General features: G+C 37.6%; 1 protein-coding gene across 17 annotated transcripts in view; it reads left to right on the forward strand.

Annotated features, from left to right (window-relative positions):
* The window catches only part of CREM (cAMP responsive element modulator), an 80612-nt gene that overhangs the window by 54482 nt on the left and 11451 nt on the right, over positions 1 to 14679 (forward strand). For 3 of the 17 annotated variants that reach the window (XM_006086690.3, XM_006086689.3, XM_023752248.1), the window contains 2 exons: positions 1728 to 1916; positions 12651 to 12686. The exons of 4 other annotated variants lie outside the window; for them this stretch is intronic. In XM_006086690.3, coding sequence (XP_006086752.1) covers positions 1728 to 1916; positions 12651 to 12686 — 225 coding nt within the window. Of the gene's footprint in view, positions 1 to 1727; positions 1917 to 7921; positions 8004 to 8549; positions 8674 to 12512; positions 12613 to 12650; positions 12687 to 14679 lie in introns of those variants that run through there. 10 more of the 17 variants (XM_023752251.1, XM_006086691.3, XM_023752250.1 and 7 more) reach the window with 7 other exon arrangements.

The raw sequence follows: 14679 nt of genomic DNA on the forward strand, positions 1-14679 counted from the left end.
TTGAGGCAGGAACCCGCCCTGGGAGCATGGAGGCAGATCTTTCTAAAGTGTGCTGCGTCAGCACAGGGTGAACCTGAGTGGGGCGGCTGAAAGGCTTAGAAAAGACAGACAAGAGAATGAAAGCCGGGTCTCGGTGGGACGATGCTTCTCTGAGAGACAGCGACCACGCCCACAGCCATGCCTTTATTTTATAGCAGAAGCTACCAGGCAAAGTAAGGGCGTGACCAAGATGTTTACATACATTCTTCTGGGTTTCAATCCTACTCAACTACATGCACCTGAACTCTATCAAGCCCACATCACTCAGGCATGTGGGGCCACGTGTTCCGACCATAGGTTCAAGCTTACAACTACAGCTGTTGGCTATAATTGTGCTGGGAGGGCCCTGCCCTCCAAGCTGGGACTTGCACATAGCAATGAGAGGACTGTGCCCTCTCCTCAGTCCAAGGCTTGAACCTGTCCAAAACACTGTAGCGGCTCCCCACAATAAAGTTTTAATTCTCTTTCTTGTTACTAATGTTGTGGCCCCACCCCATAACAAAGAAACAAAGGAAAATTTCCCCATCGAATTTCTGAATAGTATTACTCCTTCGGGAATGCCGTGTCATAAATTAAAATTGAAAGTGGGTGCAATCATCATGCTATTGAGAAATCTCAATAGTAAATGGGGTCTTTGTAATGGTACCAGATTTATTATCAAAAGATTATGACCTAACATTATCAAAGCTGAAGTATTAACAGGATCTGCAGAGGGAGAGGCTGTTCTGATTCCAAGAATTAATTTGTCCCCATCTGACACTGGCCTCCCATTTAAATTGATTCGACGACGGTTTCCCGTGATGCCAGCATTTGTGATGACTGTTAATAAATCACAAGGACAAACTCTAGACAGAGTAGGCATGTTCCTACCTGAACCCGTTTTTGCACATGGTCAGTTATATGTTGCTTTCTCTCGAGTTTGAAGAGCATGTGATGTTACAGTTAAAGTTCTAAGTACTTCATCACAAGGGAAATTAGTCAAACACTCTGAAAGTGTTTTCACTCTTAATGTGGTATACAGGGAGATATTAGAATAAGTTTAATCACTTTATCAGTCATTGTTTGCATCACTGTTGTTTTTATATCATGTTTTTGTTGTTTTCATATTATGTTTTTGTCATTTTTATATCATGCCTCTGTTGTTGTTATATCCTTTTGTTACTGTTTATGTATTAATAAATTTATATATGATTTCCATATACATTTTACTAATTTCCTTTCATCTCTCACACTTCTGTTATAGAGAAAGGGCAAATAGCAATGTTAAAATATCTCTGCTAATTAATTCCCCTTTTTTAAAAAAATATATTTTATTGATTTTTTACAGAGAGGAAGGGAGAGGGATAGAGAGTTAGAAACATCGATGAGAGAGAAACATCGATCAGCTGCCTCCTGCACACTCCCCACTGGGGATGTGCCCGCAACCAAGGTACATGCCCTTGACCGGAATTGAACCTGGGACCCTTGCGTCCACAGGCCGATGCTCTATCCAGTGAGCCAAACCGGTTAGGGCAATTAATTCCCTTTTAATGTGCACGAATTTCGTGCACCGGGCTACTAGTTGAGAAATAAGGGTAAATTGAGAACATTGGTAATAAACACATAGATCCAGAATATATTCTTCCAATATGAGATGATTAAAAATGAAGCTTGAAATTCTCTAATATTTCTTTTCTTTTTCTGTTAAGTTGCTATAGCCCAAGGTGGAACAATCCAGATTTCTAACCCAGGATCTGATGGTGTTCAGGGACTACAGGCATTAACAATGACAAATTCAGGAGCTCCTCCACCAGGTGCTGCAATTGTACAATATGCAGCACAGTCAGCTGATGGCACACAGCAGTTCTTTGTCCCAGGCAGCCAGGTTGTTGTTCAAGGTATATTTTATTAATCTGATACCTTTAGAATACCTGTGGATTACTATACCACACCATTTAGTGGTGATTTTATAGTTTTCTGAAATATACAGGAGGTAGATGGAATTGGGGGGGGGGCGCTTAATGGCTTGAAGAAGAAATATTTTAGTATATTAAATGAGTTAAATAAATTATATGAATTTTGTTTTTAGCAGGTTTTACTGGCTCTAAAGGAAAGTCAAAATCAAAGTAGCATGATAAAAAAGGGAGTTGAATGTCTGAGTGAATTCTTTAATTAAATATCTTTTATTTGAGGGTGATAAATGTACCTAATATAAGTTTATTACCTAGTCTATAAAGATTTGAGTATCCAGTCTATGATGCACTGAATTTGGGCCTTTCCCAAGCTGTTATACTTAAGTCTTGTAGATACCTCATTTCAAAACAATTGCTGATTTTTTTCTTTACACTGTTCTTAGTATAGTTGAATTCTGAGGTACCTGATCTACTTCTTATGGAAGCTCATAGTAGTGAAATAAAGCAGTTGTATTGTAGCCCTAAGTATTTTAGGGGAACCCAAGATTTCAATTAAATTTGAGTTATACATTATTTTAATTTCATTCAGTTGTGTTTATAATAACTATGTGTTTATTACAACTTTCAAAATTCTGCATTTTAAATTTAATTCTATTCTTCTTGGACCATTTGCTGAGGACTTACATAGCACTAATTTTAAGAGGAGTATTATTAGTTCCTTTAGTTTGAAAATCTTCCAAGTGGTTGGGGGGGGCAGATTATAATTGATATCTCTCTTATTAATTAGTTTTACTCCTAGGTATTTTGGAAGTTAATGTGGACTGTAATAAAAATGTATGAAGAACTGAAGGGGTAGCATTTATGGTGTATAAAAAAATTTATACTACTTACTCAATACTCTAATGCAGTGGTTCTCAACCTTCTGGCCCTTTAAATACAGTTCCTCATGTTGTGACCCAACCATAAAATTATTTTCGTTGCTACTTCATAACTGTAATGTTGCTACTGTTATGAATCGCAATGTAAATATCTGATATGCAGGATGGTCTTAGGCGACCCCTGTGAAAGGGTTGTTCGACCGCCAAAGGGGTCGCGACCCACAGGTTGAGAACCGTTTCTCTAATGTTTTCTTTGAATGTATATTAAAGCCACCCATTACAGATGCTCCTTGGCTTATGGTGGGATTACATCCTGAAATGCCCATCGTAAATTGAAAATACAGTAAGTTGAAAATGCATTTAATACACCTAACCTACTGAACATCATAGCTTAGCTGAGCCTACCTTAAATGTGCTCAGTTGGGCACTTTAGACACAGTTGGGCACAATCATGTCACACAGTGAGCACTGTAGACCCTGTGATCACCTGGCTAACTGGGAGCTGGGACTCACTGCACCTGCCCAGCATCGGGAGAAAGGATTGAACCTAACATCATTGGTCCTGGAAAAGATCAAAATTCAAAATTCCAAGTATAGTTTAAGTATAAAAACACCACCACAAACTTGATACTTCAACAATGAGAGTTTTTTTTAATTGTTTTTTTATTTTGCATAGATAACACACAAGTTTTGTCCTTTTGGGATTTATTTAAGAACGTTTTTTTCTTCCATAAGTCACCAATATATTTTTCTACTTAAGTTTTATTAGCTTCATAGTTTTACCTTTCACATTTAGGTCCTTAATTCACCTGAGGTTCACCTCTGTAGTATTAGGCAGGGATCTATTTTTATTTTTTCTCTACACATGGAGCCACTTTTCCCCTACTGATGGTTTATCCTTTTCCCATTAATTTATGGGGCAATCTTAATTATACAATAGGTTCTCATGTATACTTGGATCTGTTTCAGAACTCTCTATTTTGCAGTGTTGGTCTCTTTTTGTATATGCCAGTATCATGCTGGTTTATTATCTCACAAAACAAGTTCCTCTTTTTTGTCTTTTTAAAGTGCTGATCGAGCTTTTGTAAACCATTATTTTTTGATATGCATTTGGAATACGTTTGAGTTTCTAAATAATAATAATAATATAAAACCAATGATAAGATGTATTTCATTTATAGATTAATTTAGTGAGAACTTAAGCCTTTCTTTTTTTATTGAGGTATAATTGACATATCACATGATATTAGTTTTAGGTGTACAACATAATGATTTGACATTTGTATAAGTCACAATAAAGGATCATCACAGAAGGTCTAATTAACACCTATCCCTACTACAAATTTGTTTTTCTTGTGATGAGAACTTTTAATATCTACTTTTTAGTAACTTTGAAATATACAGTGCAATATTATTCACTATAGTCACCATGCTACTAACATGTCCAGGTTTTTGTTGCTATTTTGAATGATACCTTTCTATTATATGTTCCAGTTGTTGCTGGTGTAGAAAAATATTATTGATTTTTTAAAAAAGTATCTTGCCTTTTAACTTTTGAAACTTTAATTACTTTAATAATATGCTGATTATTTTTAATCTATCTGTGATACTATGTGAATATTTATATCAGATACAAATGTTTTGTTTCTTCCCTTCCCATCTCTATTCTTCTTGTTGTCTTTTTCTCCTTGTCTTGCCTCTTCTTTTCCTTTCCTTTCCTTCTTTTTAAAAATAATGATGGTCACCCTAGCGGTTTGGCACAGTGGATAGAGCATCAGCCTGTGGACTTAGGGGTCCTGGGTTCGATTCTGCTCAAGGGCACATACCCAAGTTGTGGGTTCGATCGCCAGTAAGTGGCTTGCAGGAGGCAGCCAATCAATGATTCTCTCTCTTCATTGATGTTTCTCTCTCTCTCTCTCTCTCTCTCTCTCTCTCTCTCTCTCTCTCTCCCTTCCTCTCTGAAATCAATAAAAATATATTTAAAAAAAAATAATAATGACGGCCAAGAGTTCTAGTTCTGTGTGAAACAACAGGTCAGTGGGAATTTTGTCTTACTCTCTATCCCATTGAAAGGTCACAGCAATTTATTTTTGAGATCTCAGGTCTTATCTTGATTGGTCCCTCTGCAGTATTTAACACTGTTGACCTCTGCTTCCTTCACTTCTCTGATACTGCATTCTTACCATTTTTCCTTCTGTCTCTCCTGCCTCTCTTTCAGTCTCCTTTATTGGTCTAACCTTCCTCTGCCCATCTCCTGAGTGTTAGTGGTGTTCCTTGGATTGCATCCTGGGCCAGCTTCCATCTGACTGTGTACTGTCCCGGGTTGAATTCATCCCCGCCATGGCTTCAGCTCACTGTGACTATGCCCCCTGACTCCAACGGGCTACTTAGATATACCTCACACATCTCTGACTTTTAAAATCCAAAACTCCACTCTCCTACCCCAACTCTCCTTTTGTTTACTCTATTTTAGTAATGGATTCTGTCCATTCTGTAGCTTCAATCCAGAAACCTGGATGTCATGCCTTACTCTCCCTCACCTTCTCCATTCATTCTTCCTCCTATTAAATCACTCATCCCTTCACTCTTCTCCACCCCCACTGTCATAATCCCAGTTCCAGCTTCTGTCCCCTCTGACCTGGATTCCTGCAGCAGACTTTGGTCTGCCAGGTGTCTGGCCTGAAGCTGGTAGCTGTGGGGCAGTGTCCTGATTTTCCTAATCATGCCAGAGACAGCATATCCCTTCTCGGTCTGTTTTGGAGGGAATTGTTCATGAAAGTTCAGCTAGGCTCTCTTTCTTCATCCCTCCCAATGATTCTGGGAGCTAATATTTCTTAAAAATAAAAGTATCTGCATTCAACATTTCCCTTTCTCCATTATACTCTTCATTCTGCAGTTCAGAGTGGTATTTCTAAAATTCACATCTAATCACGTTAGCCTCTGGCTCAAAACCCTTCAACAAATGCCTATTACTTGTTAGTCAAAATCCTTAACATGGCCCAAATCTCTGCTTGATCTAGGCCTTACTTCCTCCCTCTCAACTCTTAATGCTGAATTCCTTTCATTTCCTGTCATAGCTGTGTCCTTTCTCCTCTCTAGGGCCTTCACACACAGCCATTTCCCCTGAGACATTGTTCATGTTTCATTTTGGGTAGCACTTCCCCAGGAAGCCTTCCCTGACCACATCTGGCTTAGGTCACCTCTTGCAGTTCCCACTGCAACTTCTCAGGGCATATATCACTGAATTGTGACTCTCAGGGTCCTGCCTAGATGGTAACTTCTGTTTGGACAGGGATTCTTAGTCCCCAGCACAGTCCCTGGCATATGATGAATATTCAGTAGCCATTTACTGAATGAAAATGAAATACTCTTTCTCTAGTGAAAATGTATTAGTTCTGTGTGATGATTAACTGAGTTTATCAGGTATAGGGAATTTATTAAAACTTTACTAATAGTAGTCAACCAAGCAACCAACCTCCCTCTTTCCTTTCCTTCCTTGACCTTTTTTTTACACTAATATTTATTGAGCATCTAAGTGCCAATGTAAAGAAATGTTGAGAGTAATCTGAACTTTGTGAAATTTGAAATAAACCAACTGGTATTCTTGGATCCAAACCCTGAGGTGTGGCTGTGATGACAGAGTCCTTTACAGAGCCTCTGATAGGGGTGATGTCTAAGGTGCTCCCCAGACTTGCTTACATATTAGCAGGACGTCTTCAGTTCATGTGTTCTGGAGAATTATTGGAGATGGGTCCTTCCTGATGTTTCTCTTCCTAAGCATCTGGGTGTCAAGTCCCTGCCTTTACTAGAAGGTGCTTCATTGAATAAGGTAAAAATGTAGTGGGCCCTGGTCAATTTGGTCAGTGGTTAGAGCGTGGGCGCACAGACTGAAGGTTCAACTCCCATGGATTCCTGGTCAAGGGCACATACCTCGATTGCAGGCTGGATCCCCGGCCCTGGTCTCTCTCACATCAATGCTTTTCTCTCCCCACCCTCCCTCCCTCTTCCTAAAAAAATCAATGGAAAAAATACCCTCGGGTGAGGATTTAAAAAAATGTAGTGGAATGACCTTTCATTGACTTAAGGTCAGCTTGAATTCTAAGCATACAAGGGACTGGACTTTGTACAGCCCGCTAATGAAGGTAAAAGTTCTCAGTGACATGTAACTTTTGTGCTGTAGAGATGCAAATCATTTTTTTTCCCTTGGCTGTGGTGCTATACTGTTGAACAGGTACCAATATTGTGTCTAACCTTGGACTTGTTAAATTTATAGCGACCCAGCTCTCCATGTACCAAACCTTCATTAAGTGAATAAAATTGGACATATTTTTAAAATTTACAAATAGTAATTACGGTTTATTTATGAATTTTTAAATGTCACAAAATTCTTTTCAAGGGATTTTAATTTAGTAAAATTATGTGTTAGATTGAGCCACATCTAATTTCTGTTTTTGTGGGCCAAAAAGGTCAAATATGAGCAAGTTTATATGGTTCAATCTAATATTTATGGAAGTGTTATATAACACTTACTATATTTGAATTTTTAAAACTTCAAGTGAAATTGGCAAATTCTATGTCACCTTGGGAACAGTTGGATTTTCTGGTATTGCAAGTAGAAATGTGTTACAAGTAAACAATGGTGGTTAGATATTTCTTTTTTTACTTATTTAGTTGTTGTTAGGTATTTCTTATTTGGAGAATCTAGAAGTGTCTGCAAAATACATTTCTGTGTATTTCACAGCATCTCTCTATGCTGATTGTCACTTGTTTACTTTTTAAATCTCCAAGTTTTTTGTCCTCCAAGGGCTAATGCCCCCTTTGTTTATCTAGAAACCTTGGACAGAATAATAATAAAGAAGTAGCCCCATAAGAAACAAACAGGTAACTTTTAATGCTAATGAGACTTTTTTTTTTTGCCATAGCCCTTCTCAACAGATTTTTATGAAAAATTGGAAACAATAGCATTTGATGGTTTATTACAGACTCTTTATAAGGGCTTTGGTTTCAGTGAGCCTGTCTGTGACAAAGCAGATTGATGGCAGTGATAGGCTAGTGATGTCATTGTGATGTCAATACTGCCACTTATAACTGCACATGCTTGCTAGTTGGAACACTTTGTGTTGACCTGTGAAAGGAGGAACAGGGCAGTTCTGTATGCAGAAACTCATCATGGCTGTAACTGGAGATGAAACCGGTAAGAACTTCAGAGAAAGATTTAAATTCTGCAAAATTATTTTGGAAGTTTTGAAAAATTATTTACGGACCTCTGAGTATTTCAAAAGTATTGCTTTTCTGAGGAGTTTTATATCTATTCAGTACGCAGGCATCTTAGTGTAATTGGTTCTGTGCTCAGTATTATATTAATTGACCCAAGGCAGTTCTCTCTCTTTCTGCTTCACTAAAATAAGCTATTACTTCGTCTGCAGCCTGTTGCATATCCAGTGCAGCTACAAGTTAAACATAAATACTGTTCAATTTGTAAAAAAAATCAAGCTTTCGATTCCGTGGTTGTGTACAAATGTAGCTCCAAAGCAGACCACCGTTTGTGTGCCTACTTGTTTCGATGCTCGAGTGTCTAAAATGGTCTGTTCCTCTCTAATGGAGTTCAAAGGGCTGACGTCATTGCATTTCCTGGAATCGTGGTTCCTCAGGAAAGTGGAAAAGTTAAACTCCAAACGGACTGCGCATTTACGTCAGCCCCCAGTTAGGTTGTGATTGAGTCAGTTCCTTTCGGCTCCTTCGAGCTGAGCAGAGCGCTGTTGACAGCTTGAGGTTGTTAACTAGCTCCTGGCTTGCCTCTCTCAGAGATCGCTCTTGGACTGAGTAGCTTGATTTGTAAGCCTCACTTTAGTGTTTCTCTGCAGGTAAGTATTTACTTTAGAAAGCCGGCACCGCCCGTTTGTGGGCAGATCCCCCGAGCCCTGCACCACTCCCGAGCCCTGCACCACTCCCGAGGCCCACAGGTGCTGCAAGAGGTGGGCTCTGGGTCCAGGCTCCCTCACGCCATTGCTCTGTGGGATTTGCGGCTCACGGCGCCCTCTAGTGCACAGCTAGGGAAGCGCAGGTCTGAAATCTCCCTCAGACCGCATTATTTAAACTTGTTATCTGTAATTCTTTCTGTGGTTTGGTTTTCTTAGTTATAGGTAATGCTTCTGATTTAGTCGCTAATGCCCCTTATGTTGTTTCAACTTTGTTTATTGAGTGGTGCTTTATTTCTTACCCAGTACTGAGTTGCATTTGAATTCATGAAGAATGGATAGTTGTAAACAGGTTGCTCACAATTTACGTCTTAGTGGGTCTCAGCTCCTCTTCCTAGATAGAAACATTCCATTGCTTGAGCAAGTAACATCTGTATTAAATTGTTTTTAAGATTATCTTGAGCTATTGGTTTTCTCAAAGAAGTTTTGTAAAGTTTTAAAGATGTTATAGATTGCAGAAGTTATCAAATTTATTATAAGATATAGGTGGAATTAATCTCAAATACTGCATGTCATATGATTTTAGAACCAAATGCATTTTGTGCATATATTCATTTTCTAAAAGTGATTAGTTTGTTTATATCTTTCTTAACTAAGCCTTTCAATTTACCATTTGACTTCTCTAAGCATGATAATCATAACAAAAAATAAAATAAAATTATTTTAAAATACTCAGAATATACTTAAAGATGAATATTTAAGGTAAAAATTTGCATAATTTTAAACTATTGCTTGTAAATAAATGAACATCACCATGATTTACCCTTTTCAATTAAAAATTTTCTAAATGTTGAAACTTTAAAATGTCAAACTTTTTTAGTAGACCTCATTGTGCCTTTGGAAATCATTGTTTTTGGAAATCTAGTCAGTTCTGACAGAATCAATTCTATTTGAAATGCTGTTTAACAATGGAAAGGACATTGCCTCTTGTTTTGTTTGTATTTTGAGGTGGATTGATAGATTATTGGCTTGCAAACTTTTTGATCATGACCCACATTTATATCATGATGTGGTAGACGTGTGTGTGTGTGTGTGTGTGTGTGTGCCCTACTTTTATATAAAATCCACCTCAAAAGTAATGCTTATCCATAGTATATGTAATGTATTCATACTTTTCTACTTGTTTTTTAAAAAATGCTATTCTTGACCCATGAAATTGATCTTATAACTCACCAATGGTCTACATCTTACAGTTTTAAAAACCGATCTAGACCAAAATCAGGCTGCTAACAATAATGACTGGCCTGGGAAAGTTTTTTAGGAGCACTTACTTATAGGCTCATTGAATTGAATGTGAAAAGGGAATATTTATAGTTTGTAGAATTATATAATTATGTTGGATATAATTTACATTTTTATTAGAAATAGTTTTGGCTTTATTTATAAGCTGATTGTTAAAAGCCCAACTCTTTATCTTTTAGTGTCTTAGTCTAAAAAACTCAGAAGTGGTATTCAGCCTACACATCTAATTATTAAAAACAAACATTCCAAATAATTTAAATTTGAAAAATAGTATCTTAGTTAATATTTGATGCATGAGAATAGGGATACAGGGATACATTTCACCTTTGTGAGAGGAAAAGGTTTTTGTTTGGATATTTTCATGTAAAAGAATGATTTTTATCAGGTGTACTAGCTTCTTGAAGTTGGTAGCAAGGCAAATTATAATCATGTTGGAAGTGAAAATATAAGTCACCGTAAGTTTCAATAAATGCTTCAAATCTGTATGAAATTGCCATTATGCTATTTTCCCACTATTTTTGAAAAATGTTTAATGAAAGATAATTTGGGACAGTTGTTTCACTTTTCCCAGTTTTATTTGCCTATATAAACATACTGTCTAATAAAATAATACTTTGCATTTATGTAAACTTTAAAATAAAAAAAATCACTTAATGTTATAAATAAAATAAATATAAATGTGGTAAGAGCTATCAAAGAAACTATCAGATCATGAGAGACCCACAGGTAATATAGGTTGAAGGATTAGAGTAGGCCTCACTGAGGAAACCATCCTATATAATAAAAGCTGTAATATGCAAATCGACCAAACAGCAGAACGACTGGTCACTATGACACACACTGACCACCAGGGGGCAGACACTCAATGCAGGAGCTTCCCCCTGATGGTCAGTGCGCTCCCATGGAGCCAGAAGCCAGGCTCATAGCTGGCAAACCTAGCAGCAGTGGCAGGCGCCTCTCCTGCCTCCGAGGCAGCGCTAAGGAGCAGCGAGTGGGAGCCTCTCCTGTCTCCACTGTAGGTGGGCGGTAAGGAGGGAGGGGTCCCCGACTGCGAGAGCCCTGGACTGCAAGAGGGATGTCTGACTACTGGCTTAGGCCTGATCCTCACAGTCTGGGACCCCTTAGTCCGAGGGGACCCGGACTGCAAGGGGGTGCAGGCTGGGCTGAGGGACCACCCCACCCCCCGCCAGTGCACGAATCTCATGCACCAGGCCTCTAGTATTTAAATAACCTATAAGGAAAATCACTTTCCATGCATTCTCCCTGATGTATGGATATTACGTTCATTTTGCATATAATAACACAGATCAGAGTGGATAAATGACTCTTCCAAGCTTACATAGCTAATAAGTGGTAAACCAGTTTGGCTCTTCAGACTATCTGGTTCTGTTCACACCATTTTATGTTGCTCCTTAAAATTCACCTTACATTGATAAACTAACACTGTTTATAAAACATAAAAAAGGAAGTTAGCATCATTTTAAGTAGTCAAAATGGATTTTTTTCTAGAGTATTATTACTCTCCTAGGACAATATGTTTATTATATAGAACTTTCAATGTCAATATTTATAATTTTTTACAAACTTTTTTTTCACTCTTAAGATTTTCACTTAATGCACAACTCGTGTAATTTAAGTAAAAATTAACGACTTAATTTTATGTGGTTTGTGTGTTGTAACAAATTTGAAAACTTTAGTGCTTAAATATTTATAAGTTTATGTAGGATTTAATTTTCCTGGAAAAAGTGGAGCAATGGAGGAGGGAAACTTTTTGACATTGTTAGATGCCAGGCAATGACAAGCCTGATCTGGGCATTAGGAGACCTGGTGTGGCAGTTGGGAGGGAGAGAACAAAGACAGAGAAGTGATGAGCTCCCTGCTTCTGAGTATGACTGTTACCTCTGTTGCTTACTACTTCGGTGTACTTGGGATTAGTGACACATAGCGAAATGACTTATGAAGGTAGTAGCTCCATATATAAAAATTGTTTTGATCAGTTAATGTGCTCAGTACTATAGAGATCTCAATTGATAAATAATAAGCAAATAAAATCACCATTGGGGTGTTGATAAACTTTCACTTTGGAAGCTATCAAGATGGGCATTTGGCTGGGTTTCTTATTTCTTTCTTTGTTAGGAAGAAACAAACACCTCTTTGACTTGTGGGCTTTACCAGTCTGATGAGATTATATCATTTTATTTTTTTGTGATTCCTCATTGTCTATTTTAAATTATTATATTTAAAGGGGTATTTTTGTGATATTATTTTTTAATAATTTATTCTTTAAAGGGATATAATAAAAATTATAAAAGTTTTTAATAGGCATATTTTTAAACAAAATAAGGAATAAGAGCCACACATGTCAATCATTCTATTACCTAGATTTGTTAGAAGTGAAACTCGAGGGGAAAATATATTTATGGATGTTATTTGCCTTTTAATTAATATGCAGTATAAGCATAATTTGGAACATTGTCTTTCAGAACTTAAGGAAGGGAAGAGGAAGGGAACTAACATTTGCTGAATGCCTACCATGTGCCAGGCACTGTGCTAGACACTTTGTCATACATTACAGGGTTTATTGTGAGTATTAAATGAGATAATGTATCCCCATTTTACAGATGAGGAAACTGAACTTGCCCCAAGTCACATGGCTGGTAAGTGGCAGAGCTGCACTAGAACCCAGATTCCAGATCCTTTACTTTTTCTTCTGTACTGTGTTTAAAGCTTGCACAGAGAGGTATGAAGTTAATGACCAGAATTGAGAGTTCTAGGAATTTTCTTTTCTCATGAAATATTTGATACCAAACCTAAAACATTGTTTTCATGTCAGAAGTTAGATGGTTGGAAACACTACAAGTAGAACTCCTCTGCTTCTAAAATGCCAGGTTAGATTATCAGTATCTAGGGGAAGACTTAGGAAATAATACATTTTATCAAGAAAGGCCAGTTAGGCCCTGACTGGTTTGGCTCAGTGGATAGAGCATCCGGCCTGCGGACTCAAGGGTCCCGGGTTCGATTCCAGTAACTGTATTTAAAGGACCAGAAGGTTGAGAACCACTGCACTAGAGCAAGGGGGGGGGGGGTATGCAGGAGGCAGCTGATCGATGTTTCTCTCTCATCGATGTTTCTAACTCTCTATCCCTCTCCCTTCCTCTCTGTAAAAAATCAATAAAAGAAAAAAAGAAAAAAAAAAAGAAAGGCCAGTTTGAATGTCTTTTAGGGCTTTCCATGTATTAGTGTTAAAGAGTTAACTATAATAATAGTCTTATAATAATAAGGCTGCTTATTTGAAACATTCCAAGTGACAGCGGGCTTGTGCAAAAACCTGGAAAGTTCAAAATTTACTTCATAGTGCTCAAGTAAACTCACCAATCACCCATTATATGCCAAGTACTGTGCTGGATTCTAGGGATGCCAAAGGTAAAAAAGGTACCTTGATTTGTCTCAAGTTTTTTGCTGCCTTAGAATAAAATTAAATTAGTGTATCTTTTTTATTATCTTTCTTCAATCATGAGTTTACACTTCTCATTGATGACCCACTTATTTTCAGAAATAATTTATACAGTGAAATTTTAGAATAAAAAATAATTTGGGCCCTTTTAGTAGTTAGATGGAACAGGAATTGGCTTTTCATCAAAGAATGTCGTTCTTTGAACTATTATGCTAGGTATCTCATCTGTTTTAAATTATCACTAAGTTTGTAATATTGGAAATAGAAGCTAACTTTTATATAAATTTTTTTCCATAACTTGTTTCAATAACAAAACTTTTTGACATTTGGATTTCCTTAAAACAAGAGCTTCTCTTTGCCCATATCTTTTTAATGTATTACTAATAGTTCATATTTGAATATATGGAATTTATCCATTGATATTTATTCAGTAACTATTAGAATTGTACCATGACCAGAAATTTATTCTAATTCCTAATTTATACTAATTCATATTTCTGCTTGAACCAATAAGATATAATCAGATTTTTGTTGACGAAGAAATGTCTGAAAAATTGTGATAAAACCAGTTTGTTAGCTAACATTTGAGAATGCATTTAAATATATCATCCTTTTGAGGCAGGATAGTAAGAAGCTAGGAAAATTCCTTGGCAGGTGGAAGGGGGAAACTGACAGCTGAACAAACTGGCAGAGCAATTTATAGCAGATACAGAAGGTCCCCCCCTAGAGATAATATCTAGGCCTCAGTTTTATCCCAGCAAAGCAGCAAAACCAGGTGGGGGACACCAAGACCAGCTGCAATTGCTAATGACCCCTGCCCTGGCACTGACCAATCAGTGGACATCACAATTCTGAATGAGCACACCTAGAAAGCTGATGAATATTCTCCTGAAACCCTCCCCTGAGGTCTCCACTAAGATTCCCTTCTGCAAGGAAGAGATAAAACCCTACAAAGAACCCAGCACATATACACATGCCTTTCCCTTCCTCCTCTTCTCCCACGGGCATGTATCACCTAAATTCCAAGGGTCCCCACAAAACTTGCAACTAGGGGAGCAATGGGCAGTGGCAGCTCAGCTGGGCTAACCCCCTGAACCTGTCCCTAAGGCCCCTTTTTTTTTCTGACTTCCCAGTGAGCTAAAGCAACTCTGCCTAGCTCTTTCCTGTTGCCTCTTCTATCCCAGGTTCTTCCTTGT

Source organism: Myotis lucifugus, unplaced genomic scaffold (genome assembly GCF_000147115.1).
Source record: "Myotis lucifugus unplaced genomic scaffold, Myoluc2.0 scaffold_29, whole genome shotgun sequence".
NCBI classification, from domain to species: Eukaryota; Metazoa; Chordata; class Mammalia; order Chiroptera; family Vespertilionidae; genus Myotis; species Myotis lucifugus.